Source organism: Chlamydotis macqueenii, chromosome 22 (genome assembly GCF_036417535.1).
Source record: "Chlamydotis macqueenii isolate bChlMac1 chromosome 22, bChlMac1.mat, whole genome shotgun sequence".
NCBI lineage: Eukaryota > Metazoa > Chordata > Aves > Otidiformes > Otididae > Chlamydotis > Chlamydotis macqueenii.
Window position 1 is genome coordinate 682,353 of NC_141577.1, and position 13,254 is coordinate 695,606.

A 13,254-nucleotide genomic window follows, 5' to 3' on the forward strand; every position below is an offset into this window, starting at 1 on the left:
CAGCTTTCAGGGAGCACCAGGCATTTTCCAAACCAGCAGCAGAACCATCTTTGTCCTGAACGTTAAGGCAATTCCTAAATTAGTTTCAGAGTGCAAAACTGCAGTGGTGAAGCTCAGGAAGCTGGTCCACACAGAACTCTCTAGGCAAATTTCCAGAGTCACACAAGTGGAAAGATTTAATAATCCAGCACCGAGTTTCTATAAACTTCAATCTATTGCGCACACACCTGCTATTGTCCCATCTGTTGACATAACAAATACATCTTTCTTTGTGATGGACTGCAGATACTGACCTGCCAGTGACTCACTTCGGTCACTCCTGTGGACTAATTTTCATCTAAATTATACAGTCCAGCTAAAGCCGTGTGTGTGTAATTAGATACAGTTATTTCAGCAAGTCACTTATCTAAACTCATGTATCTGTCATTTCAGGAAGGGCCTTGATTAACGAGCAAACATACAGCATTAGTAGATCCAGAATGAAAAGAGCAAGCGGGATCCACGCACCAGAGGTTCTGCCAGGTTGCACAAGGCATCCTACCCGGTGACTTCTGCGCTACAGCAGCACAACTACAAATAGAAAGACTGAGAAACAGAGAATCGAAGTTAACCAGGATCAAGTGGTGAACAGATCGGACAAGGCTGGTTTTGGATAGCAGGATCTCACTTCCAGAGGATCGGGGAGGAATTCAATGATGTAAGTCAACCGTTCACCAGGACGGTTTCACAGTACAGACACAACGCTAACGGCTCTCATCCCAGAGCACTGATCTTGTACGAAACAGCATCTGTGCAAGAGTATTTACAGCAGCTCATGAGAAGACTTGCTATCACCGGACTGGTATTTGAATGCAATGTTAGGATGTGGATGAATGGCTAAGTAGGAAAGCATTAAAATATTAAAGTAAACACAATTTAGAAGTTATAGTCTTCTTAAAGAGCATATTCAATTGCTTTTTAAACTTAAACCATTCTTTATGGAGAGATGGTTAAAAAAAAAAAAAAAAAAAAGAAAGAGAGAAGGAAGGAGCACCCAAAAATAGAAACTCCAAAGAAAAAAAGGCAGGGAACACCTGACAGTCTTGGGAAGGCCAGTCTTCCTTCATGACCTGGCCAAAACCAACAGTGAAGTCCTTTATCAACTGCAGTCCCGGAGGCAGCCGATGAAAAACGGGTATTAGGGAAGATAAGCAGTGACTCAGGCACTGAACGTAGTCCTGAGATCAAGAGGCACACAGTGGTCACAAAACCCAGATGAAAGTAAGGTTCAGATTATAAAGAGTGAGGCACTAACTCCTTGTGAAGACTGCAGAGGTACAGTCTTGTAAAACCGAATTTCAGAATCATTTGTGGCGCCAAGGAACATCACAGGGGGAAAAAAAAAAATAAAAAAATTAATGAGGCAAAGAGATTAGAGATTACCACAATACGTTGTTAGGTTCTGTAGTTTCATAAGCACCAAATTCACTCAGATGTACTTTTAAAAATGTGTTTGTCCAGAAAGTTCTTGGAATTTATTATACACATTTAATAACAGATGATACTCAACATTCAAGTGTTGTTGAACTAAGTACAAGCACTTTAGCATACAATGGATACTTATGCTAAGAAACAAAAGATTCAGCATATAAGGAAGCGCAGAAGGAAGCTACTTTAAAGATACCCCCTTCTATCCAGTATCTACATAATACCTGTTTTACTTTAAAACCCTACAGGATGTCAAGGAAAAAGACTGATCAAATATCTACACTTAATTGTGCACATCACATCTACTTCAGATGCAAGACAAAAAGTTTCAAAAGCATGTTCCATTCCTCCTTCCAGAGGAACCTCAGACTTCAGAATTGACTTGATTTCAGAAACAGAGCTTGAATTTTTAAAAAAATTCAACAGTAGCAATCCAGCGAGTTTCAAACATGATTATGAAAAAGGCAGTGAGCCACCAGGATTCTTCAGATGAGCATTCAAACCAGTGCTTACATGACTAAAGCTTTTAACTGAGTTAACGCAGACCTGCCATAAATGTTTTGCAGGACCTCAAAATATTTTACTTGCTATGACAAGCAATTTTCACCAGCAAATTTTGTTTGTTTTAAGCTTATCCATCCTAAAAGAGAGCTGACCGGGCAGATGGTTTTACTCTTGCTTCGCAAGAACACCAATCCAGACACAACAGGAGCATCACTGAATTCGCACAGGGCTATTTCTGCTACCCCTAGGACAGTTAAAAACAGAAGCCCCAGTTTTTCAGAAGCCAGCATACTGGATCAAATACTTTTTCATATCTGTGTATTCATTAACCCTGTACAAAAGAAAGCTGATTAACAAATGTAAATGTTCATATAAAAATAGGCAACATCTGTTTAAATTTAGAAATTTATTTTGTTTAATCCACAAGCTTTATATAGCTTTAGTTAAAAAAAAAAACCAAAAACAAAAAACAGTGAAAACATGACAATATCCAAAGTTCAGGTTCCTCACACTTTCAAAGACCACATCTCTGAAAGTTGCTCATACCATTCAGAAGAACCGTAACGAGACAAGATTTATGAATGGGCCAACAACATCTCACAAACAAAATTTATGTAACTGAAGGAATTTTTTTCTGGGACTGCTGATCATGGAAACTGCCCTTTAAAAAAAGAACAGAAAAATACAAATGAAATTCCAGTGTTCCAAATCAACATGTTACATCAATATAAACCCACAGTGTCCTGGTAAACAACATGCTTTCATTTATGTACCACTCTAAATTGCTATTCTTGAGTCGCTTTAATGGAGACTATACAGGCAACAGTAGAAAGCATTAAAATACATCTACTTCCTCGGTAATTCTGCAGTGGTTTTACTTCTGGGCAAGCTTACAAACCACAAAGGTTAGTAGCATAATGTAAGTGGATACAAAAGAAGTCAAATAAGACCCTCACAAATTATGCTAAAGGCTTTGGTGAATTTCAAAGAAACTAGGGAACTGACGGCATGTTTAAAACCTTCAAAACAAATTCCTACTGCTTCTAAAAAGTCTCACTCTAAATGAAATGATGTTGACTGGCAATGAAAGAATGTCACTAGTACACTGTGGACACCTTTTGTAATGTAAATCCATGCCCTTTGTACATGGTGAACCTCAACCTAGCAATTATTACAACAAATGTTATATTCTAAAGCTCAAACACATTTAGCAATTTGAAATTGAATTCTGAGTACAAACCAAATAAAATGTACATTATATCAAAGGAATCAGCCTAGGATGGTGGCGACACCTGCGCCTTCCTCATTGACCTCAGTGCCTTCTCTCGCAGGTGTTTTTCTAGATCATCAAGGTTGTCTTCTGGTTCACTTTCTGTCTCCTTCAAACAAAGATAAAGCATTTCTTCAAACACTGAGAGCTAAGCCAGGCTGCAGCCCTCCCAATATTGCAAATCATCAGGTAAAACCATGACACTAAGCAGCATTTCTGAACTAAGAGTGCTGTTTAGACCATCAAGAGTACCGTGTACATTCATCTCCATTTGTCTTCCTACATTGGACTCCAAAAAAGTAAAGCATAGGTACCAAATTCCTACCTTTTTGGGTTCCGTCTCTGCTTCCTGGTCTTCCTGTGCTGAGGTGGTATCTGCTGCAGCCATAGCAACAGCTGCTGCAGCCGCTGCAGCCTTCTCCTTCTTATGTTTTTTGTGTTTCTTGTGCTTTTTATCCTTTTTATGTTTCTTATCCTTCTTTTTCTTCTTCTTCTTGCTACCTCCTTCTTGATCTGAATTCTGTAACAGACAATTCAACAGATATTATATCTAATCCCTAAGGCTTCCAAATACTACAAGCCCACAACCTTCCCGGGAAATGTGAATGGACCGAGCAACATATGAAAGTCAGTAAATTCAACACCGTCTTCAGAAGGGGGGGGAAGTCACATTCCCAACCAACTGACAGAAGCAATCCTAGAAAAGAGATATTGTAAGGCACAGCTGTGCTGTGTCTCAGAACAGAACATAACACCATGCAAACTCGATATGCTGGCCATAGCAACGACAAGCAAGCCCCTTCATAAAAATTAATACTGCAGGTGGAGTCTAGCTCCCCCAAACACTCCTCTGGCAAAGAACGGAAGTTGTCACATCAGGATGCCAATCAATCTGTTCTCCTCCTGTGAGGAACAGCCTGAGTTTGCACATAAGACTAATAAGCATAAATAAGACCACCTCTACATCACAGACCGTGAAACTCATGTAGACTCATGACATGGAAGAGTCTTTTTTTACAGAAGTTAAAATTTGTATTTAATAGTATGTTTTTTCAGACTCAGATGTTAAGTTTGAAAAATTCATGTTACAAATTGTTTTTAAGAAGTTTTTAACTATGTAAAAAAATCACTGCAAGGATTTTTATTCCCCACCCCCCCACACCCCATGAATAAGCTTATAGCTAAGTCTTCATGAAAATAACCTGCCATATAACCCAAACCAGTATTGCTTTTATTAGCAAACAAATACCCTTGCAGGTGATGGGCTCTGAGTTGGGCTTTTAGCCTTTTTTGCAGGTGACCAGTTTGCAGAAGGGGAATGAGACCGAGTGGGAGATGGAGGTCCTTGGTGCTTTTTCGGTGCTGGCTCAGGTGACCCTGATGCAGACCGTGACGAAGACACTCGTCTTGCAGATCGTGGACTTGGTGTGGAAGCCCTTAAAAACAGGAGAGCTACACTTAGATTCTAGTGTTAGAGGTATGAAACAAAACAAGAAAGCAAAAATTAACAAAGAGCCAGATGAATATATGTGTTTAAGTTGGTAAAAGCTGCCACTTAATGATTAGTTACTTTGCTGGTATGTGATGTTACAAAAGGCAAAACAATCTAATACCAGCATAGATTCATAATGCAAAAGGATATTGCAACTTAACAGCTTGTTAAACAATACTACTATTGTTGTTCAGGAATGATTGCTCCCTTTCTTCTGATATGACTAATTTATAACCACATTAAAAGTCAAGAGAACAGCAATGGTAGTTTATCAGCCAATGAAGAAAGACTGAAAGACACTACATTTTCTTTCTGAGAGAATCAACAAGCCAGCACCATATTTTGACTATCTGCTTGTAAAAGCAGCATCACACTAAAGAAAACTGCCAAAAGTCAACGTCTTTTTGTACCTCTTGGATGACTGCTTATGAAATGACTTATGAGCTAATGAAAAGTGTCGGTTCTCTTCTGCAGTTAGCTTCAAAATAAGAAGAAGTCCATTTTTTCTTTAAAGAAAGCTAGCCACAAAACTTCTCTCGAACTTCCTTCCACATGCTCGGTCCCCACGCTTTGCCGTACTATTAAAAGACCCCTCAAACCCCACATAAAGCCCCTTTAATGCTTGTCCCTGTGTTGCACTTTATTTTAACAGATGCTTCCAGTCAAATAAACTTCCCAAAAATCAACACTATGCCAACAACGCTTGAGCAATCTCAAGATATGAGAACGGTTTGCATGCTATTCCCGCTGCATTAAAACAAAGCAAACAAACAAGAACCCTCACAAAATCACCAACAATAAAGATGAATTTCTTACTTTGTCTTCTTAGGTTCTGGTGTTCTTGACACCCTCCTGATGGGTCTAGTGCTTGGAGATGGAGACTGTCTTCTCTGGGGTGAAGCTGAAGCTCCCCTTCGTGGTGGTGGTGGTGGGCTCGCAGAGGTATGAGAAGCTCTAGGCCGTGGTGAAGGTGAATGCCTTTTGTTTTGTGGTGGTGAACGTGTTTCCCGATTGGACCTACTGGGAGGAGATCCCTTCCTGTGCTTGGAAGATATCGAAGGTGAACGCCTTTTAGCGCTTGGTGAGCTCCTTTGTTTTGGCGGTGGTGAATGGGAGACTCTGCGTTTCGACTGTGGAGAAGGTGATGCCCTTCGTTTAGGTGGAGGAGGAGAAGTTGTCCTTCTCTTAGGCGGTGGCGAAGGTGAATATCGTCTCTGTATCGGTGGAGAATATCTCCGTGGAGAAGGTGAGCGTCTGCGTGGGGGTGGTGATGGAGACCTACAAAGAAAACACATGTTCAGGTGCCACACAGGCATGCGAATTAGTTACAAGTGCCTTGCAATTTGCCCAAAGAGGGGAAAAAGTATTCCCTAAAAATTATTTAGAGTTTTATTTACAACAAACCAAAAGCAACATGACAAAAATGCAATATGCTACCTTCGACGAGGTAATGAAGGTGACCGCCGCCGCCTAGGAGGAGGGGCAGGTGAAGGAGAGCGTCGTCGCCTGGCTGGTGGAGGCGATGGACTTCTCCTCCTCCTACTAAAGAGACAAAGGGATTACTCACAAGAGTTGCAATTGAGCCATGAGATTCTTTTTTGTTCTTCTGCTTTCACTATACAAAATCATCTTGTTCATGCACTTCAAAAATGAAATTCTATTAGAACTAATGATGGAAAAAAAATATACACAAGTCTTTCTAAAGAGTGTGAGACCACACATATTTTACTGCAGTTCTCAGAGCCCACTACACCAGTCACGAGTCTTTACATTCTGCTTAACCTGGTGTATTTGCATTTTGTAGCCAAAAAGGAAGCCCAGCTCTCTCGCATTTTCTTCTCCTGAAAGCTCAATTCTGCCATTTCCCCTGCACCAGCGAATCCAGCGATCATCTAGTGAGCCAGATCAGCTTCCTGATCCACCAGGAGACTAATTCAACAGAAACACTCCTATGTTGTCATGTAGTGACGTGATTGCTAGATCCAACACAAGGGAGGAAGTGAGAATGTCCAGCTGTGTCAGGCAGACGAAAACTGCATTCAGCAGCAGTCTGAAGTTGGATCAGATTAAACTGTGTGAAACTGTGCTTCTGAAAACAGCTTTTATCTATAGATCTGAAATCCAAAACGACTTATTTCCTAAAGGCATAGGAAAATCAGAGTTGTTGCTATCTGCAGCTATCTGGATTAAAGTTATTCACAAAATGAACCATTTTCTGCTCTGCAAGGTTAACAACAGAGTTCTGGGAAGGGAAATTTTAATCAAACACTACTGAGTTTTAAAGGAGAGAAATATCGGTATTTTGTGAAGTAAAACATTCCTTTTTTTTTAAAAGCAATTCAGATAAAATGACTGGATAAAGGAAAAAATGAGAGTAATGAAAAAGCAAAGCAGCTCATCTACATAAGCTGAGATTTGACGTCAAATATGCTGACTGCTGTTCTCTAAGGCAGTAAGTTACACTTTTTACACAGAACAGCTGGCTCCAAAAGGCAATGTTCTTTTATGATCCAAAAAAATACGAGCCTTCAAATGCCATGGTTGCCCTAATTAAACATGTGTATTTACACAACAAGCAGTAGGTTAATTCAGTATATTACAAAACAGATCAACATATCTGAATTCCCATCTATTTTACATAGAATTGTTTGATAAGATCCCTCACTAGAATGGTCTACATTTGCAGAAGTAGTCAATCTCATACATCATATGTGCTGCAACTATATTCTAGCTAAGTCTTTATCACAGATTGCTCACAAGGGTCATTAATTCAGATTAATAAACCCATCGAGCACCCAGCTTCCTGCACCTTCCTATATCCTGAGATCAACACAGAGCAAACAATTGCACAAATAAAAGTGTTAACAATACTGCCTACACAAGAAATTAAAGACCGTGTTCACCACTAGTCTACTACCTGCCCATTACTAGTAGTTCCAAACATCTAATGAATGGAGGAATGAGACTTCTGAAAATTCCAGTTATCTGTGACTTAGAATATCAAGATCTTAATCACTTGTTGCACGTCTATAAAAGAGTTTTAGCCAGAATGTTAATGGCAGCAAGAATATTAAAGTAATCTCACTCAACTTTCAAATCTGCGTATACAGCGTAAGAAAACCCCTGACGAATACAGGCATTCAGTTGTTTTCAGGCATCAGTAAGATGCTAATAACATGACTGTAACATCAGTGGCTGCAGGTTTATGTGAATTAACAAATACTGAACAACAAAGGAGACAGAGCAGGTGTTCCTCTTTTCTTTTTTTTTTTTTTTTGCCAGTGAAATGGTCCCAGATCCAACACATTAAGGAACACACCAGTCAATTTTCCTCACCTTACTACTTTGAGCATGCAAGTCCAAAAGACAAGGGATAGCAAGTACTCATCCATGACAAAATAAATGAGAGCCTGTTTAAATGATTTTCTATATGGAAATCCTATTTAACAGACTGATTTCTAACCAACCTTTTAATCACTGGCGATTGCCACCTCTTTTCCATCTGCATCCTGATAGCAGTGGAGGAAAAACAAAACAAGACAAATCTATCTGCCATATATTTGAGGCAAAAATGAACATGTTCAAATAAAGTTCAGGCTAATTCTTAACAAATGAGCATAAGAATGCAATCTTGAAACAAGACTGGGCAAACTGGACATGACTGAATTCTGTTGTGTATTTGTTGACGGTCGTGTAGGGGAGACACGTTAACTAAATAGTAAGAAAAAGGCATCAGTTACATTCAATTTCAGAAAAAATTACCGAGGGGAGGATTCCTTCTGTCGTTTTCGTGGAGACGGTGACGGACTGCGTGAATGTGAATGACGTCGGCGTCTACCAACTTCCCCATTCTTCACATTGGATCTTTTAGGTCTTTCCTCTTCAGATGAAGATGAAGAACCAGAGTCTATAAATGTAGAAGAATCACGCTCGGGAAGATTATTCTCCTAACGCTGCTAACACAGTTACTGATAAGGTTATACTGCAGTTTAAACCACTAACCTCCTCTCCCACTAAATAAGAAGGCTCTATTTGAAAGCAGTTCTACTAAAAATTGTTAGCTGAAGTCAAGTGATAAATGAATGCATCACAGCAGGGAAAAAAATATTTGCAGCAACTTAGCTGTCCACATAAAATTTGACTAGCCAAGTAATTTAAAAGGTGAACTGCAGTTACAGAAACATTAAGTCGACAAAAACTTATACGAGGCCCAAGTTAATTTACTGATGTCAGGCATACAAGAGTTCAAAATATTAGCAAATAACCTATTGCAACAACAGATTAAGTAATCCATAGCAACAGTACTTGTGTGTGACTGTAGGAGTTTAGAAGTGCAAATTTAAACAATGCAAACCAATTAACAAGAGATATACCATCATCTTTAAAAATTATACTTTACTCTTCATAAGCAATAATTAAAGTTACTTCATTATGCAAGGTAAATCTAGAATTAAGTTTACAACAGCACATAGCCAATAATTTAATTAGTACTTGAATGTAACACTAAATATTTCCCACAAAAGTAAACTACAACCCAGTTTTAGGAAATCTATGTCATCCATACCAGACGAAGACTGTTGATTTTGCCTTCTGTACTGACGCCTCTGTTGAACAGAGTCTGCCGCTGCCATTTTACCTCCTTTATCTTCTTCTGAAAAGGTACACACACAGACAGAATATTTAAACTGAAGACACAAATTTGCCTTATTAAGCAGAAGCAAAGTCGTATTACAGTAGATCACCAAGCATGCTTTTAAAAAAAAAAAAAGTATATATCTTAAGATAACATCAAGGCTGGAGTATACTCTGGCTGAGCTTTTTTCCAAGAAAACTTAAGATAGAAATACTTGAGGCAGCATGAGTGATCATCTCTATACTTCTGAAAACTCTTGCTTTCAATGCCAGCCAAGAGGGTTCAGCGCTGTAATATCTGCCTTTTATTGTCATGCATCTTTGATTAAAAACCCCACCCAAAACCAGCGTTGAAAAGTGAGGCATACCTGATTCAGACAGTTCTGCCTTCCTCGGTTTTGGTGCTGGCGAAGGAGATTCTCTTTTTTCAGTACTCTTATGTTTGGGTGCTAAGAGACAAAGTCAAATAACTCAGTTGCAATTCATTACACCCTTGCACGCTTTTCTGCTCATACAAACTGTACACACTGTCTTTGAGAGAACAAAAGCACAAAATGATAAAGCTGCTGGAAGACAAATTTTTATTTGATTACCTGATGCTCTGCCAGGCGAAACAGAGCCACGGCTTTTTCTTGCACGATTCGACTGCTGGGGTGTTGGAGACCTACGTGGTTTTGGAGGTGGACTTGCTGGTGGGGATGGTCTGTGCCTCCGCCTAGGAGGGCTTGCAGAAGGAGAGAGCCTACGCGTTTTACGAGGAGGACTGGATACAGTTCTTTTAGGTGGTTTCTTTGGTGGTGATCGGGAACGTGAGGAGGAGGAGGAAGAGCTACTGCCAGATAAGGATGCTGATGATCGTCTTCTCCTGTAAATCAAATATAACATTAGATTCTCACTAGCCAGCTTGAGAAATATTTGAGCATGAACACAGAACATCATTTGTTTGCAAGCACGTATACAGAGCCACATACAACAGCACTTCCAAAACATGGTGGACAGCCTTCAATACTTGGTTTGTAGAAGAGGAGAATAAGAACCAATCTTCAAGGTTACTTTTAAACTGCATAGTGAGCAAAACATTGTTAGTGCTACCTTTGCTTGCTTTCTGTCAATCTACAGGCTACAACTAAGCTTTTCTCCTGGGAGCAATTAGTTTTGTTTGGGCTCTCTAACCTTTGGAGAGGTTAAGAGAATTCTCTGTGTTAGCACGTGTGATTTAATGACTTTCAGAACAGATCTGTTTAAGAGTTTAGTGCGCAAGTATACTAAATTTTTTTTTATCAGGAGGTAAAAATTCCAGACAACTTAACAATTCAGAAGCAATCTATCCATTCTTATGTTTTAATCTTTCATGTTTACTTCATTTTAAAAAGGTAGGGCCTCTAGAATTCTGCGGCAAAATTTGTGGCAAGTTCTGTTGCAACTGTGTACCTGCAGAATCCACCTTTGGCTGCAGAATTCCTGAGAACCTGGAAAAAATAAACCCTACCTTGAGTGAGATAAACATTTGCTGAAAGGGAGCTCTTGTACTTCTTGCAACACAGGTTTGATACTTTTCACAGTTTCCCAGTAACTGTGTGAAATGAACATCTTTACAAACTCAGGAAAAAAAAAAATAGTCATCATCTTGTCATAAAAAGGAAGAACTGTTCCTTCCTAAAAAAGAACAACTACTGTACACAGGAAGCATCACTTTAATCCTCTTCCTATGAGAAGCATAAGAACCTATCATCTTCCTATGAAGACAAATGTCTGTTTTGACATTGCCGTAAGTACGAAACTTTCTTTGCAAGGCAACTCAGAGCTTTGCTACTAGAACAATTGCCTATGCTGTCAAAAATGTAACCTCCAACACCAGAGGGCAGACCTTGAGGATTTTTTTCAAGTAAAAGAATACCAAGTAATATGTTCCAAGTCAAAATTTAGTTTAAATTTTATGTGATGGAAATTTAAGTCATAATTAAACAACTTCCAAAAAGTAAAATCCAGTTAGTAGTTCTAATTTTTTCCCCCGGCAGGGAAAATAAAAAGTATTAAGATATAAGCAAAAAAATCATTAAAAAAAGGTCACATCAATCTACGCTGGGAGCTATCCAGAGTCATTTGAAGAAGTTACAATTCCGAAATTGCCACTCCTGAAAAAGCTGGAATTCTCAGCAGTATTTCAACTCAAAAGTAATCATTTCACAGTACTACTATGTTCTCCCACAACACACTTAGGAAGTTACACTGTGATTTTTACATCACTCAAATCACATACCTGACAGTAGTATAAGATGAACAAGGTAATTTTGATAACATTCATTCCTCACAACTAATGCTCCCTTCAATTTTCAAAGTTTAACATTTTCACTTGTCTCAAAAAAGGGAATCTTACCGCCTCACAGGGGATCTGCTTCTTCTGTGTCTGGGTGGGGGAGGCATTCGCCTTGGAGGACTCCTTCTCCTTGGAGACGGCCGTCGTCTTGGGCTTGGTCGCCTTCTAGGGGACCTGTCACAATCAAAAATTCAAATAAATAGCAACTAAGTTTCAGATTTGAGGAAATTTATCCTCAGGTCATTAAGCATAAAGTTGCTTTTCTTCAAGTGCATCACGTCAAAGTAGCATTTAAATTATGATGCAAAGTGGTACATTCAGACACAACCCGTGCTTTAAAGTTTACCAACGCCTCTCTATCAAGGAGGAAAATAATCCAAAAGACGGGAAAAAAGAAAAAGAAGTAATCTTCGGCATCAAACATCTAACAAGTGCCATATCCAGCATTAAGTAACCCATTCCTTCTCCAGTCAGTGTTAGTCACTGTGAGCATCTTCGCATGAACTGATGGAAGAAAACAACTCCTGAACACACTTATGCATTGAATTCATCTTTCCCACTTGGCCTAAACCATCCATAGCTCAACATGTCTAAACATCACTACTTTAATGGAGAACATTACATTAAGTGGCACCTTCAGAAGAAAATATTCAGTTCTCAACCTTCACAATCAAGATAAACTGAAGGCCTACCTTGACCGTGATCTATGACGCCTTCTTGGTCGAGAATGAGATGGGGAACGTGATCGAGATCTTGACCTTGACTTGGACCTAGTTGGGGACCTTTGACGAGTCTTCTCTTTTTCCTTCTCTCTCTCCTTCTTTGAATTACGTTCTGGTGAAGTTTCCTTAGTCTCTGGTACAGGAGGTTCAGGTTTAGGAGCTTTTGGGATATCACTGTTAAAAAGAAAGACATAATTTATAAGCACATACAAACCAAAGCCCCTGGAGTAACATCGTAGAAGCTGCCAAGATATTCCCCTAAAATGAACATTCTCCTGCCCATCCTCGGACAAGATGTTACATATCCTGCTCAAAAGCTGTGAAAAGAATTAGAACATAGTACAATGATTCAAAGAGAAGAAAAAAGTAATATACAGGCTATGCATCAACTTGCTAGAAAACAAGATGACGTTGTCAGAAGCAGAAAAGACGACCAGGACAATAAAACCACAGAGGCAGCTAAATGCGCTGCCTTTAGAATTCTACACAGAGAAGAAATCTTACTGAAGATTATTAAATAAATTATTTTGTCATTGCAGGGGGACAGGGAGAAGCAGGCATTTCCCCAAGTCAAGTTCTAAACAGGTATTAAGATATTTACCGTTTTTTAAAAGGTAATATATAGTTCTAGACAAAGTTGTCACACTTACCTGTTTGAAGGTGCCTCTTGAACAACAGTCTCCTTTGGTTTCACAGAGGGTTCTGGCTCAGGAGTCGCCTCTTTCTTTTCTGGTGCAGGAGTGGCACTACGGCTCTTGGTTCTGTGATGAGGGGAGCGAGAATGGCTGCGTTTCCGCTCTCTTCTGACAGGCGACGACCTCCTTCGAGGGGAAGGAGACCTTGATTTGCG

General features: G+C 39.4%; 1 protein-coding gene across 11 annotated transcripts in view; it reads right to left on the minus strand.

Moving 5' to 3' along the window:
* Positions 1-1,475: 1,475 nt before the first annotated feature.
* The window catches only part of SRRM1 (serine and arginine repetitive matrix 1), a 19,398-nt gene continuing 7,619 nt past the window's right edge, over positions 1,476-13,254 (minus strand). For 5 of the 11 annotated variants that reach the window (XM_086764926.1, XM_086764937.1, XM_086764936.1 and 2 more), the window contains 13 exons: positions 13,055-13,254; positions 12,375-12,578; positions 11,743-11,856; positions 9,959-10,230; positions 9,734-9,814; positions 9,298-9,384; positions 8,496-8,640; positions 8,201-8,242; positions 6,171-6,275; positions 5,550-6,011; positions 4,491-4,677; positions 3,567-3,761; positions 1,476-3,350 (listed from right to left, as the gene is read on the minus strand). The exon at positions 13,055-13,254 is cut by the window's right edge and continues 1 nt beyond it. In XM_086764926.1, coding sequence (XP_086621052.1) covers positions 3,246-3,350; positions 3,567-3,761; positions 4,491-4,677; positions 5,550-6,011; positions 6,171-6,275; positions 8,201-8,242; positions 8,496-8,640; positions 9,298-9,384; positions 9,734-9,814; positions 9,959-10,230; positions 11,743-11,856; positions 12,375-12,578; positions 13,055-13,254 — 2,199 coding nt within the window. In that variant the 3' untranslated portion in view covers positions 1,476-3,245. The remainder of the gene's footprint in view (positions 3,351-3,566; positions 3,762-4,490; positions 4,678-5,549; positions 6,012-6,170; positions 6,276-8,200; positions 8,243-8,495; positions 8,641-9,297; positions 9,385-9,733; positions 9,815-9,958; positions 10,231-11,742; positions 11,857-12,374; positions 12,579-13,054) is intronic. The other 6 variants (XM_086764928.1, XM_086764927.1, XM_086764929.1 and 3 more) reach the window with 6 other exon arrangements.